The sequence below is a fragment of the Coffea eugenioides genome, chromosome 2 (assembly GCF_003713205.1).
Source record: "Coffea eugenioides isolate CCC68of chromosome 2, Ceug_1.0, whole genome shotgun sequence".
In the NCBI taxonomy this organism is placed as follows: Eukaryota; Viridiplantae; Streptophyta; class Magnoliopsida; order Gentianales; family Rubiaceae; genus Coffea; species Coffea eugenioides.
This window is the reverse complement of record NC_040036.1, coordinates 16,841,947-16,860,387: the sequence shown is the minus strand read 5'-3', so window position 1 is coordinate 16,860,387 and position 18,441 is coordinate 16,841,947. Positions and strand designations below refer to the sequence as shown.

The window sequence follows — 18,441 nt, the reverse complement described above, 5'->3', positions numbered from 1 at the left end:
ACAACGTGGCATATAGTACAGTGAAGAATCGATCACTTTGTTATTTTGTAATTGTTAGTGATTGCCAAATCATGTTAAAAGTCACAAAAAATTGATTTTCGTTTTGGATTGCTAATATTTTTGAAAAACTTTAAACATTTTTTTAATTATTTTTTTGGTCATACATATACATTTATCAATAAAAATTAAGTTTAATCTTGTATCCACTTATTGACTATGTATACACTATTGTCGTTAGATACATAATCATTGACTGAATTTAAATTTAAATTTTAAATTTTATAATTATATCGTGCATCTAACTATGATGATATATATATTATCAATGTATGTAAAATTAACTAAAAATATTATAGTAATAAATTTTCAAACACGCCCCAAAAAAAATCACACATAAAGCATGATTTAACTTGTATGGTATCTCATCTTATGATTCCACATTTTCTTCTACTTTTTTCACATAAGGAGAACGGTATTTTCGATCAATACACTAAGTTTATAAATAGGTGCAATGAATTATCTTTGTGATTTTTTTTTTAACTCAGGGAATATTTCATTGAGAAAGCATAGATTTACGAGGTTCTAGCTGAAACGAGACAAGAGATGGGTTGGATAATACCGGGGGAAGCGAACGCAAGTGAGAAATCTCGAAACTTCTCACTTACCAAAAAAGGGTTCTAGCTGAAATAGCCAAATTATTTTTTGTTATATCTTTGTGATAATTAAGCCATACACTGCTTGCTATCCAATATTTATTTTATCTTTTGTCTGTTACCTATCTTTGACCCAGATAATTATTTTTTATTTAATTGGTTGTTTTGACAAACCTATAAGTGATTTTAAAGAGCAACAAGTTTCCGCGAGCGTTGCAAATGGGCTTGATAGAGCTTTCTAATCCTAAGCTTGCCCTTAACTTTGCCAATCGGGCCCAAGAGAAATCGATTGGCAAGAATGGCAATAAGAGCGGATCCCGTAAAGGTAGTTTTAGGACAAGGGGTGTAATAGGATATGGGAGATTTTATTTCCCTGTTATAAATGGGGCAGAAAAGGCTACTCCCGTCCTATCCCCTCAAAACTTACTTAATATAAATAAAATTATATAGATAATTTAATAATTATAAATTATGTTTAATTCGAATACAATTCTTAATGAGCTATGTGTAATTGCAATTTTATATGAGGAAACCTAATTTCTACTTTTCCTTTCTTTTAAACATTCCTCTTCTTTGGCTCTTCCTATATTTTCCCGCCCCCCTCCCAATCCATTACCCTTACAAGGGCAATCACACTTCACCATCTTGCCTCTACTTTCAATCCTTTTAGGATTCAACTCCTCCATCTTACTCTCTCGCTTTCCGCTGGTTCTTTTAGTCAATCTCTCAACCCCTACTACCACTCCTCTCTCTCACATCTAAGCGATTCAACTACAGTTCTCTCGTCCATATTTCTTACTTGGTCTCAAGAAGGTATGAAGACAAGACTTGATCGCTCAACTACACGTCCATCAAAGAAAATGAGAGGAGGCAAAGTGATTACATTGCATAAGTTTTCTTTACCTTCTTTTGTTTCCTTTTTAAACGTTGACTCAAATTGCATGTCTTTGAATCTTGTCTATCTTTTGTGTTTGAATGCATCTACATATGGTATGATTGCCTACTATTACTTTGATTTACTATTGAGTGCTTTATACTTTTGAGATGACTCAACCAAAAAAAAAAGGAATTACCACCCGCAAGCACCTGCAAAGCAAAGTGAGGGTGGGAGGAACAGGGGTGGGAATCGGGGGAGTTACTTGAAAATAGAGTCCTTCCTCTGCCTGAAACCCACCCCATTGCCATCCGTTGGGATTGATATAAATAAAAAATGCATATTATAAAACCTAACCCGCCCAGTGATTGAACCAGTCAAGCTGGTAAACCGACCATAAAACAAGGATGTGTTGCTACTTAGATTGGTCAAGAGAGAAACTTGTTAACTAGTCAATGACTCGACAATTTAATTGGTGTATCCAAAATAATCATCGATTGAAATTTAAAATATATTATTATATATATTATATATATAGTATCATATATTATTGAATGAAGGGATTATAACATTATGATATTATTATATACTCCCTCCATCTCAATTATTTAGTCATATTTCGGTTATCCAACTTTTGAAAAATAACGTTTTGATTGTGATGTTTGTACTTATCTTTTCAAATTTACCATCACAAATTTAAAATTTAAATTTGAATGGTAACATGCATATGATTAGAAATAATGGTTATATTGGAAAAAGAAACTACAAGGTGCTTTAATTTTTCCAATATGACAAATATTTTGGGACATCCCAAAATAGAAAGTATGACACTTTTAATGGGACATATGAAATATATTATAATTTAAAATATATTATTGTATTATATAATATAACTATTGTGTAACCCATGATTGAATCACTCAACCCACGGTTGAACCGGTGATTGGATGACCATGTCACTTTTCCGAGTAGAGTTCCGGATTTAATAACTATGAAAATGTATCATTTAATGCATTACCAAATATCTTATCTTATCTTACTATATATAAAATTGAAGGGAGGGAAGGATGTAAACAAAATATGTCACTTAATATTTTATCAAAATATACCTTTATTTCCTTAGACAACTATATTATTTTAACTACCTAGTTTCATAAAATTACTTCGCGTCCTTACCATTGTTGAAATTAAGCTCCACTTCTTCAAACAAACTATCATTTTAATACTAAAACACATTTTTGACACAATTGAACTCTTTTAAACTGCTACTTTCTAATAAAAATAATTCTAATCATTTTAATATCTTTTTATTAATTGCACACATATGCGGTGTACCCTTAAACATGATGATGACGTTAAGCCTATTGTTTTCAAAAGGTCTCAGGCTCACTGACCAAGGAAGAAACAGATTGAACCGCACTTTAATGGGTGTGAGAGCATAAGTGGCATGGATAGTTAATCAATAACATAAAAATACATCTAAAATTTGTTTTTTATTGTAAAATTAATAAAATAAACTCCTAAAATAGGGATTGGAATAATAGAGTAAGAAGTAGAAAGAATTAATAACTAATTTCTTATTATTTCAATTGATTAAAAAATATTCTAAGAGATGTTAGTATACCTATATATATAGGTAAATACAAAATTAAAAATACATGAACCGTATTAAACACTCATTCATGAATAAAATAGCTCCATTAATGAACTCAAACAACAAAAGGATTCATCAATGTACCAATGAATCATGTGGAAAATTCATGAATCAATCTTTTCGAAAATACAAATAGACATCCACATCTTTAATTGTTTCATAATATTTTTCTTTTTACTCTTGAATGTGTTATGCGATGATAACAACAAATTACATAAAAAGTAAACTTAAGCAACCTAAAACGTGACATGTCACCAAACTCGTATCCTTATACTATATAAGAATGAGTTGTGATTAAAAGAAATTTGAATTTCAATCATATAAATAAGAACTTTTTGAAAATGTAAAATGTTATGTAGTTTTTTAAAGTTTTTGGTATGTGTTTAGATATATTTACCAAAATACCCTTATTTTGATACATTTAAAGTTTTAATTTATGGAGACATCTGAGTATTTATGAAATATTGAATTATTTGTAACCGTTTTTGTATCGAGTACAACTCATATAGGTTTATGTGTTGGTACAATTACTGAAATAGTGTTATAGACGCATTTAATTGAAATGTGATTTTTGTTGTGCAATTAATACAAAAACATATTAACACATTGCGCAATTAACATATTACTATACCTAATCATTTGAGGATATTTCTTTGTTTAAAACAACTTATGCCTACTCTTAGATGATTTTTAACTGACATCTGTGGGGAACTTTTGAAAATGATAAAATTATAGAAGTATTGATAAAACACAGTGTACGAAAGTGTGCTACAATTAGAATGTATTATTATTGATTTTGTCATATTTGATAACTACTTTTTTCCAGAATGTACTATTATTTATCTAATGAAAAATCATCTCTAACCACAGGTACCAAATACCCGTGCATTCACTCCTAGTATTGCTCAAGAATGTCGTAAGTTGAATGCCACATTTTCAACTATCTTTTAACTTGGGCATTTGTTAAATGCTTTGCATTTTTTTTTGTTTTGATAATCTAAAGATGCATTAGGAGTTTCCCATTAAATTGGTTTACATGAAAACGCTGTGCTAGCTTGGAAGGATAGCGAATTCGATTGAGCGTGGTGAGAATACTTGTGAGATTTGAGAATATGGAAGCCCAATGCAAATATAATCATGGATTCATAGGCCTTCCACCGGCCCATAGTAACCCATAAAAGGCAAGTTTTTAGGTGCGCCTACACATGGAGTGATCAAAATATTCAAGTCATGTGTACAAATTAAAAGGAAAATTTGTAAAAAGATAATTAGAACTTATTAAAAGTTTTATTTTATTTTTTATGTAAGTTTTTCTCTTTTATGAAAAATAAGTTATTGGCAATTGTTGGAGTTTTCTAAGACCAATAAATGTGAGTGTATATTTTATTTTCCTTTTTTTCCCATGATGAAGATGGTGGTGATAAAATTTAGATTTTCAGTGGGAAGGTAAAAGAAAAAAAACACAAAAAAAGTTTAAACCAAACTTCTCCTCCTTTTTACATAAGATTGAGATTGATATTAAAGAGTACTAGTAAGATCGGGTATGTTGATGCAATACGAGGTTTCTAACTCTCAAATAGTATTTGGACATTTAAGTGTCCACAAAATTTTAAGGGGTGCAATATTGCATCCCCTTTGGACATTAGGCAGGCACAAGTATAAGATTTGAATCCTTAATTTGCAATATTTGGACATTAGGGTAGGCGTAAGTATATGGTTTGAATCCTTAATTTGCAACCTTTGGATATTATAGTATGCATTAGGGGTGCAAACAAGTCAAATCGAGATGAGTTTCGATTTAATCGAGTCGAGTATCAACATAATTTTATGAAATTCGAACTTGAGTTCGAGTTCGACAATATCAAAATATCAAGCTCGAGCTCGAGTTTAAAAAAATTTTAAAAATTATTTTATTTTTATAAATGAATAAAATAATATTTTTTCTTAATAAGTAATAAAATATTAGGAATATATATGTAATTTTACTATTAAAATAAAAAATAAAAAATAATCGAGTTCGAGTCAACTTGTGAGATAACGAGTTTAATATTTTTGAATTTGAATTCGGATTCGAGTTCGGATTCAATTTAGTCAATTCGAACTCGGTTCTCGGATTTGAATCGCTCGCGAGAGGTTAGATTCGTTTACAACCCTAGTAGGCATTATGGTAGACCAAGTGCGAATGTTTGGACCCTTAACTTGCACCTAAATTTGTAAATTATGCTTTTATCTTTTCAGGAGAGTTGATTAGTCAAGGTCTATCTAAGTAATTCTTGGAAGACACAATCAATCGTATACAGTAGAGGTGGCAATATAGATAAATAGTTCATAATTGGTTTTAACTTAATGGATGGTGGATGAAATTTATCCAATCTATTTAGACCCATTTAACAAATAGATCTAAATGGATTAAATAAAAACCAATTATTCATTTATAATCCATTTAAATATTTTGGTTATTTTTTTTGTTTTACTATTTCTTGTAATATGAAGATACTTTTTTATGTACTTGTAAATTTAAGGTGTATTTCGATAAGAAAGAGGACAAAATACTTAGATTTTTATATTAAAAAAATCCCAGACTCATAATGGTAGCTTTATGTACCAATCAAATATATGTGCATACACACATATATATATGTATTTATTACTCGTCAAATATTACATTTTTCATTCCATAAAGTAAGTCTACATCAATATTTTGAGAATTTACAAACTTTGTCACTACGTAATAGAGTGACACATGTTCCTTTATTTTACGTTAACGATGGTCACGGATCATGTAAGAATAGTTGGTGGATGATGTTTTCTGACTAATATTAAGTCAAAAGGCACCAGCTCATGAAATTCATTTCCGTAGGAAAAGTCTAATGACTGAGTTTGTTCATGAGAAACCAACTCATGAAATTTTTTTTTCACAAATGACCACATGGATTCTCAAATCCTGCAGAGATTATAAAACTAAAAGCTACCATGTATATGTGCCCAAGCACCAATAGACAAAGTCTGGAATTCATCAATGAAAATAAGAAGCCATTCACTTGTTTTACAATCAGGTTTAAAGTATGTAGACGCCTCAATTTTGATTGATGAATTAAAATTGGGAATTTTTGGGGACGAAAGAGAGCTAGGTTTTAATTTAAAAAAAAGGAAGGCAAAATTGATTGGAAAATGGAAATAGAGCCTTGGGAGGGTGTCACTGTGCGAGCTTGATAGCAGAACCATCGAGAAGTGAAGAGGCAGAGGATTGAGTCTAATATCCGCTTGTAGTTATTTCTTTTTTGTTTCTTTTATTTGGTTTTTAAGTAAATTGATATATATGGTTTTTGTAGATAATTTATATAAATTCATTTAATTTAATATTTTTACTTTGGTTAATCATTTAAAATCAATACTATAAATGGATAATTCAAATTCATTTAATTATAAATTATATGAATAGATAAATGTATCTCAAAATTGCCGCCTCTAGATACAGTATGGAAAGCGTGTGAAAGCCGGAAAACAAAAGACATTCGCGAAAGTCCAAACCCCAAACAAACAAGTGATACTTCTAGTGTTGGTGCCAGATTTGCCAATTGCCAGAGACCAAAAGCAAATCGAACACTTGAAAAGTTGAATTTGAGAACGTAAGCTTGATGCCATGCTAACCCATCAGGGATGTACGTCCTATGCAAAAACAATTCAAGTTCGGTCCCCCATGCTTTGCGTTCGCTGTAATTTGCAAGTAATATCTAGAGTTGAAAATCGCGTACAAGTGGCTTGATTGATGACTTAAACTTGCTCAGAAAAGCTCAACCGATTGTATTAAAAAAAAAAAAAATCAAATTCGTCAAACTTAAAAAATGATTAAAGCATAAACAAAAGCAAATAAATAAATAAACAAAAAAAGTTTACATAATTAAAAAGAGATTGTATGGCAACTACTAGAGTCAACCTAATAGTTAAGTGAGAGTTGTTATAATTTTTTTTATTGTTAAGTTCAAAATTTGAATTATATACTTGATAGTTAAGTAAAGGATGAGTACGAAAAGGGATCGAAAAGTAAAAGAAAAATGTTTAAGAAAAAAGAGATGGTTTGGACTTGGTATTAATCATACTATAAATACATCTATATTTGTACAATAATAAAGGGAAAGAGGAATGACAATTGAGATAACATTTTGTATAATTTTTTGAACTTTCAATTTTGTCTTTAAAAAGAAATTAATTTTTATTCTGACCACCTAATCACATTTGTTAATATAATCTCCTGTAACACTCTTGAATATTGTAACAACCAAATTAACTATAACTATATTAAAGAAAAATTACTAATAAATTGTAAATTTTTATAAAGAATTTATATAAAAATTAATTTTATTTTAATTTTATAGAAATAAAATTAATAATTATTTTTAAATTGCACACGCATTGGATGGGCTCTTTGTATAATTTTTTTGGACCAATACAGTAAAAGATTTTTGGACGATTGAGTGACCACCGCCTCTCTGTTCTTATGATGACGCTCAATATTAGCACGGTCAAGTTACTAAAATAAATAAATAGGGGGAAAATAAAAAAAAAAAAAACACAAAAATCAAAGCATCTAGTACTTATTTAGATTGAGAAAATCACAAGCACAAATCACAATTAGGGTTTTGTATGCTACTCGTGTCTATATTTCTACTCTCCATCTGTGATCCTAACTTTACACATGATTCCATCTGCCCTTTTATATTACTTCTTCTATTAGTTCAATTTCATTCTTTTCTTTACGACCAAAAACATCCTTCCCTATCTGGTTTTAATACGACCCGTCGTCGCGTGTGGATTGTCCATTATTCACATTTAATTGATATACATAAGAAATTTGCTTGAAATTAGGGTTTGTAATTTGGGGTCTTTGCAGCTGAATCGCTAAAGATTCAAGCTTTTGTTTCAATTGAATTGGAATTTAGGAAGATTTAGTGTTTCTGACTGGGAGATGATAATAATTTGGGGATCAGAGGTGCCTTTGATCGCCGATTAATCGGCGAGCGGATTCGCGGTTTTGAGGGGTTTGGGTTTTTGTATGGAAACTCGTAGCCGGAAGCGGGTGGAGGCCACCTCATCAGCGCCTTCTTCTTCTTCTTCATCTGGTCCCACAACCCGTGCCACCAAGCGTGCTCGTCTCACCGCCGCAGCTGCTGCCCCCACCGCCACCACAACTGCCACTGCTGCCGCTAATTCTTCTTCGATCTCCACTCGTTCACGTGTAGTAACTAGGTCAAAAGACTCGCTCGCTTCCTCGACACCCATGGACTCTACTAACGAATCCTCTGGTTCTGGTACCCGCAGCCGTCGTGGCAAAAACCCTAGTCATGCCTCCGATAAGGATAATTCCGATAAAGGCAAAGAGAAAGAGCATGAGGTTAGGGTTCGAGAAAGGGAAAGGGAGAGGGAGAGGGATAGAGATGCTGAGAGGAGCCTCGGATTGAATATTGATTCTGGTGGCTGTGACGATGATGATAATGACAGCGAGGGCGGTGTGGGAATTTTGCATCAGAATTTAACTTCGGCCAGCAGTGCACTTCAAGGCCTGCTCCGGAAGCTCGGTGCTGGATTGGATGATTTGCTCCCCAGCTCGGCAATGGGGTCTGGTTCTGCTTCACACCAGAGTGGGCGCCTTAAGAAGATTCTATCTGGTTTGAGGTCTGATGGCGAGGAGGGAAAGCAAGTTGAAGCGTTAACGCAGCTGTGCGAGATGCTTTCAATCGGGACTGAGGAGTCGCTCAGCACATTCTCCGTGGACTCTTTTGTTCCTGTGCTTGTTGGTTTGCTCAACCGCGAGAGTAACATTGACATTATGCTACTTGCAGCCAGGGCACTAACTCACTTGGTTGATGTGCTTCCTTCTTCTTGTGCTGCGGTGGTGCATTATGGTGCAGTTTCCTGTTTTGTTGCTCGATTGCTCACAATTGAATACGTGGACTTGGCAGAACAGGTGAATCTTTATGACCTTGTATACGAGTGAACTGTTGAAATGAGTGGTACATGCTCTTTCATGAACCGTGAATTGAGTTGTAACCCATAATCTGATGCTAAAATTTTCGTAATTGTGTCATAATTTTCTGGCAATTTGTTGATTTTCAAAATGATGACCTTTGTGGATTCTTTTGACGGGAACAGTCGTTGCAAGCATTGAAGAAGATATCTCAGGAACACCCAACTGCTTGCTTGCGTGCAGGAGCGTTGATGGCGGTGCTTTCCTACCTTGACTTCTTCTCAACAGGGGTCCAGGTACCATTTGTTAAAAACCTGTATATTTTGTTCATAAAATCTCGATTTGATCATTTATTAACAAGTGCCAGATAGTAATTTTCCTGTATTGGGGTTGATTGCATAATTTTTCATGTATATCTTTCAGCGCGTGGCATTGTCTACTGCTGCAAACATGTGTAAGAAACTCCCCTCAGATGCTGCTGACTTTGTGATGGAAGCTGTTCCTCTGCTGACAAACCTGCTTCAATATCACGATGCAAAGGTTAAACAAATATTTGTCAAAATACCATTACCTCAGTTTTGTAGTCCCTTTCCATGTTCATCACATTTATCTGTTCTGAATCTTATTTTTTGCATTTCCCCCTACCTCTTTCTCTATAGGTTTTGGAGCATGCTTCTATTTGCTTGACTAGGATTGCAGAGTCTTTTGCCACCTCCCCTGAAAAGCTGGATGAACTCTGTAATCATGGACTGGTTACACAGGCTGCCTCCCTCATTTCAACCAGTAATTCTGGAGGTGGTCAGGCATCTCTTAGCTCTTCTACATACACGGTAACTTTGTTATAGCTTTGAGTTTAATGCACTTATTGGATTTGATGCTGGGTTATAACCTGATAAGACTTGCAGGGTTTGATCCGACTTCTTTCAACATGTGCAAGTGGCTCTCATCTTGGAGCGAAAACCTTATTGCTCCTTGGCATCAGTGGGATTCTCAAGGACATTCTATCTGGTTCTGGCCTTGTTGCTGGCATGTCTGTTTCACCTGCATTAAATAGGCCAGCTGAACAGGTAGCATTTTTTCTCTGTAATCCTATTTTCCAGATAGATAACCTGATCTAGCAATTCGTGTCCTGTTATTTTTCAGAAGTCCAAGTGGCTCTGATCTAGCTTCTCTTTATTGTTATTGCTAATCTAGGATCATTCGGTAGTAGGATCCTTCATTGATTTTTACAATTTAACAAAAATGTTGGATTCAATTGCATTCTGAAAATTTAAACAAGCTTTGAAGTACAGTTTATCATCTTCTTGGCTGTCTAAAGATCTGCTTAGTGGTTCAGGTTCAGAGTCCTCTTTAATTTGTGTCCTGATGTTTGTCAATAAAATTGATGTTTATCAGCATTGAATTTGGATAGATAAATTTGGGAAGTTCTTCAAAAATGATGTGGCCTATAGTTGATCAGTTCCTGTAATTGCAAAATTCATAGGCTTCTGGTTGCATAATTGGGTGGTTTATAAGTGCTTATGTCTTGCTAATTTTGGAAATTTTAATGCCCTTATGGCACTAAGATATGTAATCATCTACCCTGTCTTCATGGAGATGATCTTTTACCTGTAGTAGTTCATCTTAATAATGCATTTTGGCCTAAATTTCTGTCGTGAGTTTCTTTGCATATAGATTTAAGTTCCTTCTTGTTTCAAATCATCAGATTTTTGAGATCGTCAGCTTGGCAAATGAGCTTCTTCCTTCTCTTCCTCAAGGAACCATTTCTCTCCCAGCAAGTACTAATTTGTTCATGAAAGGTTCCTATACAAAGAAGTCACCTGGTAGCAGTTCCAATAAGCAGGAAGATTCAAATGGAAATTCTCTAGAAGTTTCAGCTAGAGAGAAATTGTTCATTGATCAGCCTGAACTCCTGCAACAATTTGGAATAGATCTCGTTCCTGTTCTTATCCAGGTTAATCTTTGGTAATTACTCGTTTATATATTTTCCATTGTTGATATTTCAAGTGAAACATTATCCATATCGTGCAATGCAGATATATGGTTCAAGTGTAAATGGTCCTGTTCGTCATAAATGCCTCTCAGTCATTGGAAAACTTATGTACTTCAGCACAGCTGATATGATTCAATCTTTATTAAGTGTAACAAATATATCCAGGTACAAGCTGTGTGCTGGCCCCACTGTGGCATTTCTAATTCTTACTTATTGTAGTACAATGCCTAAATATCTTTGTTCTCTTTATTTTTTTTTTGGTTTACCTAGCTTCTTGGCTGGGGTATTAGCTTGGAAGGATCCTCAGGTGTTGGTCCCTGCTCTTCAAATAGCAGAAATTTTAATGGAAAAGCTTCCAGGGACTTTTTCTAAGATGTTTATTAGAGAAGGTGTTGTACATGCTATAGATACCCTGATATTAGCTGGTTCTCAAAGTAATGCTCCCCAGCAACAAACCTCCAACGAAAAGGATAACGATTCCATACCTGGATCATCGTCTCGCTTGAGGCGTAACCGACGACGTGGCAATAATTCAAATGCTGATGTGAACCATTCTGACGATTCTAAAAATCCAGTTTCTAGTTTTGGTTCTCCTCCAAATTCCATTGAACTTTCATCAGTGAATTCTAGTCTTCGTGTGACTGTCAGTGCATGCGCAAAAGCTTTCAAGGAAAAATATTTCCCATCAAATCCGGAGGCCACTGAAGCTGGGATTACAGATGACCTTTTGCATTTGAAGAATCTGTGTGTTAAACTAAATGCTGGCATTGACGAACAGAAGTCGAAAGCCAAGGGAAAATCTAAATCTTCTGGTTCTCGTCTTCCTGATGTTTCAGCTAGCAGAGAGGAGAATTTAGTTGGAGTGATATCGGAGATTTTGGGGGAGCTCAGCAAAGGGGATGGTGTGTCAACTTTTGAGTTCATAGGCAGTGGGGTTATTGCAGCTTTGCTGAATTACTTCACATGTGGATATTTCTCCAAGGATGGAATTTCAGAAGCTAAGTTTCCTAAGCTTCGGCAACAAGCTGTCAAAAGGTACAAATCTTTTGTGTCAGTTGCTCTTCCATCAAATGTTGGTGAAGGTAGTGGAGATCCTATGAGTGTGTTGATTCAAAAGCTTCAAAATGCTCTATCATCATTGGAACGCTTTCCTGTTGTTCTGAGTCATACGTCTAGATCCTCCAGTGGGAATTCACGGCCTTCTTCTGGTTTAAGTGCTTTATCACAACCCTTTAAGCTGCGGCTCTGTAGAGCCCAGGGAGAAAAATCCCTTCGTGACTATTCATCAAATGTTGTTCTGATTGATCCATTAGCAAGTTTAGCAGCTGTAGAAGACTTCCTATGGCCACGGGTCCAACGAAGTGACTCTGGTCAGAAGCCTTCAGTTTCAGCAGGGAACTCCGACTCTGGGACAGCGATTGCAGGCACAGCTGTTTCATCGCCATCTACTTCCACACCTGCTTCAACCACTCGCCGCCATTCTACGCGGTCCAGATCATCCATTAATATAGGTGATGCAAATAAAAAGGAACCTGCTCAAGAAAAAAGTGCTAGCTCATCAAAGGGAAAGGGGAAAGCAGTTCTAAAGTCAGCTTCAGAGGAAGGGAGAGGACCTCAAACTAGAAATGCTGCTCGTAGAAGAGCAGCTGTGGATAAAGATGCTCAAATGAAGCCTGTGACTGGGGATACTAGTTCTGAGGTATGCTATTTTCTTACATACTGATTATGTCTCTTACTATTTTTTCTTGTGTGACAAATGTTGTTATATTTCTTTATGCTAATTACTGCTGCTGCTTGAATTGAAGATGAATTTTTGTGGTTAGTTCATCTGCCAAATATTGTTTTTGGCGGATGAAACCTTGCACAGTTAATATAGTTCGAATGAATTAGAGTAGTGTAAACCTGCTCGAAACACAAAAGATAATTACAAGAAGTTTGTCAAATCTCAATAATAGCCTAAGGCTTGATTGGTAGTATTCTTCATTATCCACGGGGAGGATGAGAGTGCAGTTGCTGAAGGATTGAAGAGAATGTACAGTGCAATGCAAAGCCTGGGACTTTTGCCTTCAACAAAGGTAGAGAAACCCTTATCAGCTTATTAGGAGACCAGCTATATATGTTCCTGAACGTTGGGTAACCACATTTTAATGAATTTCTGTAGTGGGATATTAGGTAAACAAGATGAGAACGAAGAAGATATTTAATAATGTATTGTTCCATATCCAGTGCAGTTATATAGTTCTGTAGGAGAGCTCTGATTTAGATGTTCTTAAGACAACAAAGAATGTAGATGGAAGCGGAACATGAACAATGTTTCTAGTGGGATTAGAGAGAAGGGAAATGAAGAAGTTGACTATGGGAGTTTAAGTAAATCTTTTTATGTTGATAACCTAACTCGAAATTGAAATGGTGTGGTATTATAAATTCACTAGGCTCTCAATTGCAAGGAATTTAGAAAGAGGATTGACATTTCTGAGCTGCAGTGCATTGTTTTATATTTGTTGCCCGAGCTTTGCGTACATCTTCTAAGGCTATTAAATAGTACTGGCTGGTAAATGGCAATTTTTTCCCAATAGAATGTGTGTCTACCTTTTTTGAGGTCACGGATTGGCTAAATTTAATTTTGACATTTTGGGGTGTGCTCATCTGTCATGTTGTTTTGCAGGATGATGAGTTGGATATTTCTCCTGTTGAAATTGATGATGCTTTGGTGATTGAAGATGATGATATCTCAGATGATGATGAAGATGATCGTGAAGATGTAAATTTCTACTATCTATTTTGTTCTGCTGAAAGTTTTGTTGCAGTTTGCACAAATAACTAGCTTCCACAAAGGCGTACTAGGATCTCTCGTAGATATAGTTGGATTGCTAATATAATTTAAGATTTAATGGTGCGAGTGTTCTTAGAGTATTTAACTAATTAATGATATAATCTATAAAGATGAGTTTTGTTAAACTGATGGTAACGTAATTACTGACAGAAAGTTTGGAAGCCAAAGACTATTTGCGCAGCAGTTGATGTTCAGGGATGTCTGTGGATGAACTATATATCATGTTTGTGATAGTGGGAGCATCAGCTCGCTGCTGTTTTCTTTTAGCTGGTTAACAGTTTCATGTTTCTTGTACTGAATATCTTGTTTATTTTTTCAGGTACTTAGAGATGAGTCCATTCCCATGTGTATGCCAGACAAGGTTCATGATGTTAAGTTGGGTGACCCTACCGAGGATGCCACTGATGCTCCCGTTTCAGGCGACAGTCAGATCAATCCAGTGGGCGGCTCCAGCAGCAGAGGCCCTTCAGTGGGAGTGGCTGATTCTGCTGATCTCAGGAGTGGGAGTTCTTTCGGTTCAAGGGGTGCAATGTCATTTGCTGCTGTTGCGATGGCTGGACTTGCAGCTGGTAGTGGGAGAGGCATGCGGGGAGGCAGAGATCGCCATGGACGTCTATTATTTGGTTCTAGTGACCCTCCAAGGTTGATGTTTTCTGCAGCTGGGAAGCAGCTTACTAGACACTTGACCATTTACCAGGCAATCCAAAGGCAGCTTGTCCTCGAAGATGATGATGATGAGAGATATGCTGGCAGTGATTTTCTTTCGAGTGATGGAAGCAGGCTTTGGAGTGATATTTACACTATCACATACCAGAGAGCAGAGAGTCAATCTGATAATGCTTCACTTGGGACTCCAATCTCAACAAATCTGTCAAAATCTACGAAAGCTAGTTCTTCAGCTACTGTTAGCTCTGAGTCCGCATCCCATCAAGGATCACTTTTAGATAGCATATTGCAGGGGGAACTTCCGTGTGATCTGGAAAAAAATAACCCTACTTATGAAATATTGGCTCTATTACGTGTACTTGAGGGGTTGAATCAGCTTGCACCACGTTTACGTATTCAGACTGTAATTGATGACTTTTCTGAGGGAAAAATTGCAACTCTAGATGCTCTTAGTGCCACTGGTGTCAAAGTTCCATCTGAGGAATTCATCAATAGCAAACTCACTCCTAAATTGGCAAGGCAGATTCAGGATGCACTTGCACTTTGCAGTGGGTCCCTTCCATCCTGGTGTTACCAGTTGACAAAAGCTTGTCCATTTTTGTTCCCGTTTGAGACTCGGCGCCAATATTTCTATTCAACTGCTTTTGGATTGTCACGTGCATTGTATCGGCTTCAGCAGCAACAGGGTGCAGATGGACATGGTTCCACAAATGAGAGGGAGGTGAGGGTTGGGCGATTACAGCGCCAAAAAGTCCGTGTTTCGCGGAACCGGATTTTGGATTCTGCTGTGAAAGTCATGGAAATGTACTCCAGCCAAAAAGCTGTCCTTGAAGTTGAATATTTTGGAGAGGTTGGGACTGGGTTAGGGCCTACTCTGGAGTTCTACACACTGCTGAGTCATGACTTACAAAAAGTTAAATTGGGGATGTGGAGGTCAAGTGCTTCGTCAGACGGACCTGTGATGGAAGTTGATGGGGGTACAGATGGGAAGACAAATGCGAGTTTAGATTCATTGCATGGTGAGAGAGATCTTATACTTGCACCTCTTGGGTTGTTTCCACGTTCTTGGCCCCCAAATGCTGATACCTCAGATGGTAGTCATTTTTCTAAAGTGGTCGATTACTTTCGGTTACTTGGGCGTGTGATGGCTAAAGCCCTTCAAGATGGGCGACTCATGGACCTACCACTGTCAACTGCCTTTTATAAACTTGTACTTGGTCAGGTAGGATGCTGTTCATTTTTTGTTTGGATAGGTATTGCATTCTAAGTCAGTCAACCTGCTACATGAAGATTGTTAGCCATTTTTTATATCTCAACATGCAAATGTTGATGCAGGAGCTTGATTTGCACGATATTCTTTCTTTTGATGCTGCCTTGGGTAAGACATTGCAAGAATTGCAGGCGCTGGTTTGCAGGAAACAGTATTTGGAGTCGATTGCAGGTCATATTCATGATAAAGTTGATGATTTACTTTTTCGTGGGGCTCCAGTTGAGGATCTCTGTTTAGATTTTACACTTCCTGGGTATCCTGAATATGTCTTGAAACCAGGCGATGAGGATGTAAGTTGTGTTTAATTGGGATGTTTTTGTGTATTTGGCATTATCATCTTGTTCCTCACTCTGGTTTTATTTATCATATCAGGTGGATATCAACAATTTGGATGACTATGTATCTCTGGTGGTTGATGCTATTGTCAGGACTGGGATTAGGAGGCAAATGGAAGCATTTAGATATGGCTTTAATCAGGTCCTCCTCTATTCAGTCATTTTGTTTCTTTATTGGGAACATTTTGTGGTCTGACTAGTTATTGACACGTAATTGTAAATGGTTGCGTTTGTGGATTAATGTGTCGAATAGTCTACTCTGTTACTTCTTTGGTTTCCTATAATATCCTTCTTAAGTGACATTTTCTCATTTATAGCACGTGCCTTAAGTGTGGCTCTTTATTCTCATTTAGCTGATAATAGCTATTTTTTCCAATCCGGGCTTATGATTGTCAGGTCTTTGATATCTCAACTTTGCAAATATTCTCTCCAAATGAGTTGGACTATCTGCTTTGTGGTCGTAGGGAGCTATGGAAGGTCCTCTCTCCCTTCCTCCCTCTCTCTCTCTCTCTCTCTCTCTCTCTCTCTCTGCGCTTGCTTTATAATAGTTTTATTTTTACCTCTCTTCCACCTTCCGAGAAAATGGAAAATAAAGAGAATAATAAATGTGCTTGCTTCTAATTCTTCCAAATGTAGGCTGATACATTGGTGGATCACATCAAATTTGATCATGGCTATACTGCAAAAAGTCCTGCTATTGTCAATGTACGTTTTCTGCTTTTACCAATCCCCCACTTCCTATAAGTGTTAAAGATGATTGAAATGGCACCCTCTCTCTCCCACTCCAGCTTCCCCCTCTTTCTGCTTCTCATGACTCATCTCTTGTCTTAATTGTTGCCCTAGTTACTGGAGATTATGGGAGAATTCAACCCTGAGCAGCAAAGGGCCTTCTGCCAGTTTGTGACTGGTGCGCCTCGACTTCCTCCTGGAGGTTTGGCGGTGTTGAATCCTAAGTTGACAATTGTGCGCAAGGTATGAAGCATTGGTGTAGATACTCCTGGGCCTATATATTTTTCTTCTTTAAGTGCATTCTCACTAGTCATTTTGGTTTTTTGCAACAGCATTCTTCGAGTGCAGGTAACACGACAAACAGCAGTATTGGGCCATCAGAATCTGCAGATGATGACTTGCCTAGTGTAATGACATGTGCAAATTACTTGAAGCTTCCTCCCTATTCCACAAAGGTAGGAGTCCTCAACCTTTTCTTTTTAAAACTTTTTGCTGTTGAGGCCTATTTGAGACGATATTCAAGCTAGCTGGTTGAGGAAAGTATGATGCAACTGGAGAATTTCTAATGTTGTTCTTCTCCTCCCACAAAAGGAGATTGAAATACAAAGTCTCTCCACCTTCTTTCTTCGGTTATTATGTTATACTGCTTTTTTGCTTATTCATTTATTTGTTGAAACAGGAAATCATGTACAAGAAACTACTTTATGCAATCAGTGAAGGACAGGGATCTTTTGATTTGTCTTGAGGCTTCAAATTAACTGAGTTTGTACAGTAAAGTTCAAATCCTTTTTGGGGTATAAAAGCAATTTTGGTTGTTGGAGGTAATTAATTTGCTGCTGGTCAATAAAGGCTTCTTCCTACTTACTGCTGCTCTAAACTGATCGATTCTTGAGGTCAGCATTTACTGAAAAGCAGAGGTGTCCAGTTGAGAAGCATATTAAATTAGGGACAACAGGTATTGCGGTTCACTTGATAATTGCCGAATCATTTTCATGTATTAAGCTCCTTTTTTGATTCTCTATTTGATAATTAGGACATCGGTAGCTTCTGTTTATTGTTCATGGAATGGTGTTTCCTTATTTTCACATTGGTCAAGTTTTCCTATTCTGATAATCTTTTGTAGTTTTTCAACAAACCATGCTCTGGGTTTCAGTATGGGTCTAATTTAGAGCATTTGTCAGGTTGATAAATTACGGCATGGTGCAGAGAAGGCTTTGCAACAACCAAGAGATATGTGCTGCTAGTGCTTGTAAATAAGTAGAAATTTATTCTTTCATTTTCATTTTGACTTGGAAGGTTAGATGGAGATATATGTATTGCAAAGCATGTCGCTAGCCTCTTTCCTTTTTGTCTTTTAAATTTGAAACGCATTGTTGATGTGATTTTTATACTCTTTTCTAGCAATAAACAGAATGTTGCGCCTAAAAATATTGCGACTAGGATAACATCTGCATCTCATGTTCATGACA

General features: G+C 36.1%; 1 protein-coding gene across 1 annotated transcript; it reads left to right on the top strand.

Moving 5' to 3' along the window:
* Positions 1–7,829: 7,829 nt before the first annotated feature.
* LOC113761827 (E3 ubiquitin-protein ligase UPL3) lies at positions 7,830–18,441 on the top strand. Its single transcript, XM_027304978.1, has 18 exons — positions 7,830–9,146; positions 9,332–9,442; positions 9,570–9,686; positions 9,806–9,976; positions 10,052–10,213; positions 10,852–11,100; positions 11,183–11,304; positions 11,410–12,838; positions 13,805–13,900; positions 14,292–15,860; positions 15,974–16,198; positions 16,281–16,385; positions 16,640–16,720; positions 16,880–16,948; positions 17,087–17,215; positions 17,305–17,427; positions 17,652–17,927; positions 18,154–18,441. Exons 1-17 carry the CDS (start codon positions 8,235–8,237, stop codon positions 17,715–17,717), a joined length of 5,736 nt encoding a protein of 1,911 aa, XP_027160779.1. The 5' UTR covers positions 7,830–8,234; the 3' UTR covers positions 17,718–17,927; positions 18,154–18,441.